This window comes from Protobothrops mucrosquamatus, unplaced genomic scaffold (assembly GCF_001527695.2).
Source record: "Protobothrops mucrosquamatus isolate PMUCROS unplaced genomic scaffold, P.Mucros_1.0 scaffold125, whole genome shotgun sequence".
NCBI classification, from domain to species: domain Eukaryota; kingdom Metazoa; phylum Chordata; class Lepidosauria; order Squamata; family Viperidae; genus Protobothrops; species Protobothrops mucrosquamatus.
The window spans coordinates 321,127-329,088 of record NW_015386492.1 but is presented as its reverse complement, the minus strand read 5'-3'; the positions used below and the strand labels follow the sequence as shown (position 1 = coordinate 329,088).

At 38.2% G+C, this 7,962-nt stretch overlaps 1 protein-coding gene across 1 annotated transcript in view; it reads left to right on the top strand.

The window, feature by feature from the left end:
- Positions 1–643: 643 nt before the first annotated feature.
- HMBOX1 (homeobox containing 1) overlaps positions 644–7,962 on the top strand; it is a 51,204-nt gene continuing 43,885 nt past the window's right edge. Inside the window, exon 1 of the mRNA XM_029283538.1 lies at positions 644–721. Coding sequence (XP_029139371.1) covers positions 699–721 — 23 coding nt within the window. The 5' untranslated portion in view covers positions 644–698. The remainder of the gene's footprint in view (positions 722–7,962) is intronic.

The following is a 7,962-nucleotide window of genomic DNA, read 5'->3' as shown; positions in this document are numbered from 1 at the left end:
CATTTTTGCCATTTTTCTGCAAATATTGGAGAATTGTTAAAATGTACTGTCATTATTTTTCCCCCTCTAGACTTGATATGCCCAATCTTCCCATTCTTTGCTTGTGATGTCTTATTTCTGCCCTGTTTAATCACTGTTGTAGATTTCTCTGGATCTTTCGGAGATCAGTACCTGTGGGTACCCAAAATAGCACAGAATCAAATACAGCATTAACAGTTTTGAAGTGAGATATGTTTGGTTTCTCTAAGTGATGCAAAACAAATTTAAAATGACATAGTTTTGTGCACCTCAAGTCATGTTGTCAGCTTATGTTGATTTGTCATTCTAAACCTATACATCTTTCTGAGCAACTGGTATTTTACTTCTGTGTTTTATTCAATAATTACAGCTTTGCAACCCATCATGTCCAGATGCGTTTACGTTGTGAGACACTGTAAAATATTTCAAAAAGACCCTTCTACCCATCAGAGTCCTGTCTATTTTAAGACAAATTCTGGCTTTATAGGAATTTTGGTAGAAAATGAAATAATGATTGCTTGTTTGTGAGGTGTTTATTTTGATGTGTGCAATAATATGAAAAATAACTTCTAAGAAATTATGTAAAAAATTAAATTACTGCCTTCTTATTTGTTTCAGAATGATAACAAATACTGAAGACCTCCAAGAGGCTTTCTGACCTTCCTCTCCCCATGTAAATTATGCTGAGAACCTTTCCAGTGGTGTAAGTACAACATGAACTATTTTTTATTTGTCTGTAGTCAAAAGCCTGAGAGCTAGTAAGTCTGTTAAGTTTACAGACTTCTGCTGAATTAAGGATTTCCTGTTGGCTGGTAATAATGGTACGTCTAGTCTAATACATCAAAGGGCATCAGGTTAGGATAGGCTGACCTAGGAAGCCACAAGAGGAATATGGGTTTTACTTTTCATGCCCTTTCATGCTGATGGTGTGGTTTCTATTTTACTTCAGAAATGTGGCAGTGTGACAGCGATTTTGGTAAGCTTTATAAATATTCCTCCAACATGGATGTATCCCAGCCACTAGGCCAGTAATTAAAGTGCTGGAGAAGACTCCTGCGAGTCCCCTGGATTGCAAGGCGATCAAACCGGTCAGTCCTAGAGGAGATCAACCCTGACTGCTCTTTAGAAGGCCAGATCCTGAAGTTGAAACTCAAGTACTTTGGCCACCTAATGAGAAGGAAGGACTCACTGGAGAAGAGCCTAATGCTGAGAAAGATTGAGGGCAATAGAAGAAAGGGACGACAGAGAATGGGGTGACTGGATGGAGTCACTGAAGCAGTAGGTGTGAGCTTAAATGGACTCCAGAAGATGGTAGAGGACAGGAAGGCCTGGAGGAACGTTGTCCATGGGGTCGCGATGGGTCAGACATGACTTCGCAACTAACAACAACAACAAGGAAATATTTTCCAGATAGCCTAGAGAGGACTAGCTCACTCATATTGGTTGTTAAATTTATATGATTTTTCAATATGAAATTTTGGGAGAAGCTTATTTTGTGAATGACCTACATTTGTTTGTTATAAATATTTCCATTTTACAGATGGCTTAAAAATAGTTCAGAAAGGAGTTGAATTTCAAGTAGAGCATTTCTATACATGCAGCATGCAATATTTGTGTTGCATTTCTACAGATACAGCATGCAGTGTCTGTATTTGTGATTCACAGACATAAAAACAAAGGATTTTGACTGAATAGCTTTTAAGTAATAAACATTTCATTTGTTTATAGTGCTGGGAGATTAAAAGGAAAGGGTTTTATTTGGATCTGCAGTACTGTGTATTCAAATCTCTGCTAGGCTATAAACTAAGAAAGTAGCCATTGATCAGTCTCAGCTCTTAAAGTTCAGTTCTTTCTTAGCCCAACTAAGTTACACATTGAAACATACCCTAGAAATACAGTGGAGTCTAGAATGTGAATTTGTCAGTCCTTTTTTTCCCTTGCTGTGATCAGGGGAATCAAGGAAGGTTTATAATGTTTCTTGCAGAGCAAAAGCTGAGGTTACCACTTAATTGAATAGCAAGGGCAGAGCATTTGGCTTTCACTATTCAGACTTTGCCCAAGCCAAAGGTTTCATAGTGCCTGCTAGTTATAAGGATGAGTTCCACAGGCTGCAAGTTTCTTCTATACCGGAAGAAGGCTCTGAGGTTTTCAAATCTACAGTAGATGATTAGTTCCAGCAGTCCAATTCTAACCTGTTTGCTTGAAAATGCAATACACACCTGGGCAAACAAGAAAAAAACTGTTTTCTTATGCTGATTATTTCTCCTGGCAGATCATTAAGAAATGGATAAAGCAATCAGAGACAGGAATTATTAATTTTGCCTGGTTTTTTCCCCTTCCTCTTTATTCTTAGAAAATTACTCCAGATCAGATCATTTGTTCAACTTGCCTAAACTGTCTTCCTTCCCCTACTTATTGCCCTGCTAATGTACTAGACAATGATTTCCCACATCCCCAGTTATTATTTATGATAGGATATTAGAATGGCAAAGATAGTATATTTTTGGCTTCAATTATTAGCCAGGGAATGAGTTTCTCCACTGATCTACTCCCTGCTCTTTTTAAAAGAAGGTGCTGGAGGTTGAATCCGGCAATTTCATTATGTAATTCTAATTTCACCTGTGGCAATGGTGAAACTTGATTGTTGGTTGTTGCTTCATGTGAATCCAGAATACCTTGGGGCGTATCGAAGATTCTTCTTCAGTGGAGTTTTGTGGTAGAGGAGACCCTCATCTAGTCAGACTAAGGAAAAAGGATTCCTAGGATATAAAATATCTGCAAATTACTATTTATAATCTGTCCTATTTACACACCATTTACTGCTTTGAAAGGCATTGTGTGTGCTCTTTTAGATTTAAGACAATTTTACTCTAGGTGTCATGGGTCGAACAAAGAATGGATAAGTGAACCCTAAAATTATACACCATGAAACCATTAACAAGTTGCTTACTTATATTGATGCACTTTCCCTATGTTTTTCCCTCTTTCGTGGATATGCATGCCATTCAAATCTCTGGGCATTTCATGACTTTACATATGAACAACATGAACGTATGAAGTTGAAAACTAGGAGCAGGACTTAGTCTCTTGGTTGAAGCATCCCCTTCCTCAAGAGACCTAAATTGTTGTGGGATTGACCAAAGAGGTGAAGCCCTCATTCATGAGAATCAACTGGCATGTCACAACTTGACAGAGACTTCGAAGTTCATTTTGTCATGATATGAGGCTTTGGGAGCTGGTTAGCTACTTCCTCGGTTCTTGAAAAGCACAGGAGATGGTTATATATGTATAAAAGCAGTATTTATGAGGCATTGAAAGAATTTTTGTTTGTTTTCAGAAGATGTAAGCATTTTGTTTTTAGAAACCTCAGCAGGAAGGTATTTTTTTTGTATGTTAAGGGGAAAATCCTATTTTGCCATTGTCAGCTTTTATAGATACTTATGATCAATGGGTGGAAGAAATACATTTTAACCAGAGTTTTGTTTTTAAACAGTTAAGTATATTGTATTAAAAAAATAATGTAGCAGTGTCTTCCTCTCAGACGTTTTGCTTTGTTCCACTCTTTCCCAGACTATTGTCATTAGGAATTCTGGGTTCTGTATTTCCAACATATCTGGAAGGACTAGCTTTTGGGGGTGGAGGGAGAAGTCTGTAGCAACACTAAGCACCTTATATCATACTTGATGTGGATTTACATAATTGAAGAATGTCTTCACTGGAGACATTCAATGGCTGTGCACTAAATAGAGACATCCTATTGCATTGTAGTTAGGACCATGATTTTGCATGATGCCTGAAGAGAGGACCAAGACCCAAGACTATGAAGTTGCTTCCTGCAGCTTTGTGTCTTAATCAACTATAATTACAGGCAGAGTTTCACTTCCAGAGGAGAGATGCCATATTATAACATTGCTAGTATATCCTAAAGGTGCTGTTCAAAAGGCAATTGGATCTTCTTGGGTTTTTTCCTTCAAAATGTTTTACTTCTAATCCAAGAAGCACAATCTAAATTTGTCAAATTGGCAGCCCACGGGCCAGATGTGTCATGCGCAGGCCACGCCCACCCCCACTTTGCAAAGGCAAAAAAAGTCATGATGCGATTGAGTTTGACACCTGTGATCTAAACTCAGTGCTTATACCGCATTTCTCCATTATTTCTTGGATCTTAACTAGAGCTTCTGCTCTAAAACCAAACAGTAAAGGCAATGAGAGAGAATTTTTATTACAGTCACAAATCAGAATTATGGATAAAACCACATTAAAATAAAAATAAATAAACAAAACAGAAAATATAATTAATGGTGGCTTCATCAATGGGCAATCAAAATCTGTCTGAATATACAAAATTTGGCTATGTTCAAGGAGACTGAATCATATTGATTTGACAACAACTAAGCATACAAAAGATCAGAATTTCTCGGATGTTTTATCAGGTAAGGAGTTATAAGGTAGATCCTAGGATCCTTATAGAGTGTACAATATAATAGGACATGAGTGGTAGTTTCAATGGTCCTTTGAATACACGATACATAGGGGACTTTTTTGTATCGGCCTTCCAAAATTGCTGACTATGAACTCAGTTTTCTAACATTTCTTTGAACTGCAATTCTTCTACTTCCCATTTGATGGGTATCTCAGCCTTGTTCTGGCTTCTGGGTTTTCTCTCCCCCTCCAATAGCCAACCTTTATAAATTCCCCACCCCATCCTTCCATAACATAGTTTCTCTCCCACCCTGCACAATCTCTGTATTCCACACACCCCCCCCCACACACACAAAAGCAAATGTGTCCAAGGAAGAATAAGATTTCTGACTGTTTGCCCTTTTTGTGCCCTCCCACTGGCAAGCTTGGGTAGGTACTGGTCAACTCAGAAGGATGAAAACAAGCAGTAAGAACACTCTAGTAGCAATTCAACCCTACTGCAAAAAATGTAAGAGGGTGAGGCCAGTAGCCATGTGAAATGTCATGAAGGATACAAACAACTCTGAGTAATAGTATGCCAATGATAGATTTTGAAAGCCCAAACAAAGTGGATTTTAAATTGTTATTAGTTCAGGACAGAGTTTGATGTGAAATCTGAAATCAACTTCTGCCTGGCAAAATAGTATTATGCAACACAAAGCCCCACTTGTACTAGTAGCTGAAGGACTTCAAGACAAAAGAATGCCTCTTCCATTCTATTATTCTATTGCTATTTCATTCTTACCTTGAGTTGTACAAGTTGTTCGTTGGTGAGCATTTGATTATGCTGGATTTCTTTTCAGGTGTCTCAGGATGTTTTTATTAACTGTCATTGCTTTGATCGAAAGTGTACAACAGATTTCTGCATTTGTAGCACCCTGCTTTGCATGCCTAAACAGAACATTTTGGAGAGACAGCTGGGCAGACCTGGTTTGCTTTACAGTTTTAGCCTGAATGTTGCTAGGGCTGAACAGTTGTGAGAAGAGACTGGTGTCTAAATATCAAAGTGGGCTGAAGGGAGGAAAAATTGACAAGAGAAGATATAAACATCTCCTTTAAAAACAACAACAACACTCCTACGGCTATTTAATGTAAACCTGTTCTCTGGATTCCTCTGATAGAGGCTCTTGCAACGATCCTCTGGCACAGAAACCACTTTGTTGAAACTAAAACAGCTTCTCATAGTGGCCAAGTTGACATCTCCTGGAAGCCAACACACAGGACAGAAGAGCAGTGGCAGCCTCCTGCTACTGTTCTGCTATACGTCGTCTATAGCAGGGGTGTCAAACTGCCGGCCCGCGGGCCAGATGCGTCGTGGTGAAACCGCGCCCACCCTATTGCAGGCAATGGAAAAAAAGTTGTGATACACCGTGACACATCACGTGACGTTGCGAGTTTGACACCCCTGGTCTACAGCAACATATACTGTACTGACTCAAATTGGTATTGAGTCTTAGTGCCCACATAGATAGATTTTCTCCATGACATTCTGTCCCTAACCTGATCCTTCAGGTCTTCCAAAGTTGTACCAATCACTACTGTAACTGAGTCTGTCCACCTTGCTATTGGCTATCCTTTTCATCCCTTCTTTCCACTTTTTCCAACATTAGAGCCTTTTCTGGAGAGCGAGATCTTCAGATAATATGTCCATAAGTGGCTACTTGTGTCTCAAGTGAGAACTCTGGATTGATTATTTTCGATAATCTACTATTCGTTTGTTTTCTTGGCTGACCATGGTATTCTTAGGAGCCTTCTCCAGCACCAAAGAAGAAAAGTGTCAATACTCTTTCTATCCTGCTTACTTAGACTGGGTTACTTGAAATTGTCTTGGGATTTCTTTTTAACAATGAAGAGATCCCCAACCTTTTGGGCACCAGGGACTGGTTCCGTGGAGAAAGGTTTTTCCACGGACTGGAAAGTGCGTGGTTTTGTGTGCTGCCTGTATCCCATGGATGGAGCTTTGCTTGTTTGTGCGGACCGGATGCTGGCATATTACAGACCAGTGCCAGTCCACGGACTGGAGGTTGGGAACCCCTGGGCTAAATGAATCACCATAATCATCATCATCATCAAAGAGTATTTGAAAGCAGTGGGATTTAATACAGTAATCCCTCAGTCTAAGATCATGTTTCCACAATACAGTAAAAACACCCAATTCAGCAAAAGCAAAAAAAAAAAAAAAGAAAATCAGGGAAGAGGAAAAAAAATTAATAATATTGATATATTATTCTCGTCATGTTCCTTTGTCATTTGTTTATTTTATTCTATTATTTTGCTTCTGTTCTGTTTGTACTCTTTTCCTTTTCTTCATTTTTATTATTGTAAGCTGCCCAGAAGAGCCCCACAGGAAAGGCGAGGTAGGCAGTAAATAAATTTAACAAATAAATAAATAATGTAACCAATATACGGAACATCTTAACATTTTTAGTACTTTTAATGATAATTCACTGAGCTGAATGAAAACTAGAGGAGGAACCAGATAGAGATACATTTTCAGCACATTTAATGAATATAGATAGTCCTCAACGTACGACTGCAATTGAGCCCAATCTTTTGGTGCTAAGTGAGACATTTGTTAAATGAATTTTGCCCCATTTTGCAATCTTTCTTGCCACAGTTGTTAAGTGAATCACTGCAGTTGTTAAGTTAGTGACATGGTTGTTAATGGCTTCCCCATTGACCCTGCTTGTCAGAAAGTGACCAAAGGTGTTTATATCACCCCAAGACACTGCAACCGTCATAAATGTTATGTTATGTCAGTTATCAAGCATCTGATCCCATGACGATGGGAATGCCACAATGGTCGTAAGTGTGAAAAATGGTCATAAGTCACTTTTTTCAGTGAGGTCGTAACTTTGAATAGTCACTAAATGAACTGTTGTAAGTCGAGGACTACCTGTAATTCTCACTTCTTTCTCTGTGGCAAGTAGGTGGAGCGGAACTATAATAATTACAATTTAAGAAACAAGTCCACAAAAATTTCTAGATAGATGAATTTTGAAAATTCTCAATCTCCATCATTCCTTTTAAAAATACATATTCACTCTGATTTAAGAAAGACAAACTTTAGTAAATAACGCAAAAATATGAGAAGAAATTAAGAATCCTGGCTGTTTCTATTGTGAGAAATTTTTTTTTCAGAGATGGTTAAATTTGACATGTTTCTGCTCTTGTTTCATAAGCGGAATGACATTTTGCAAATCTGAACTGTTCTGCTTTTCGCTTATTAAATCAAAAAACAAACAAGCAGATCCTGCTTTTTCTTTTTTTAATGGGCTAATTCCTGCAAAGAAAAAAACAGTTCACCCTTCTCCCATAAGAAACAAATTAAAGTAATACAATTAAAGTAGTTGTAGCGAATTAGAAGGGCTTCAAACATTATGTAGTGATAAACTGCTAATGGGGATGCATGTCCCTTAATTAACAAGGAGCATCACATTATTCTTAAATGTCTGGTTGCAGAATTGCCTCGTAAATTGGCTT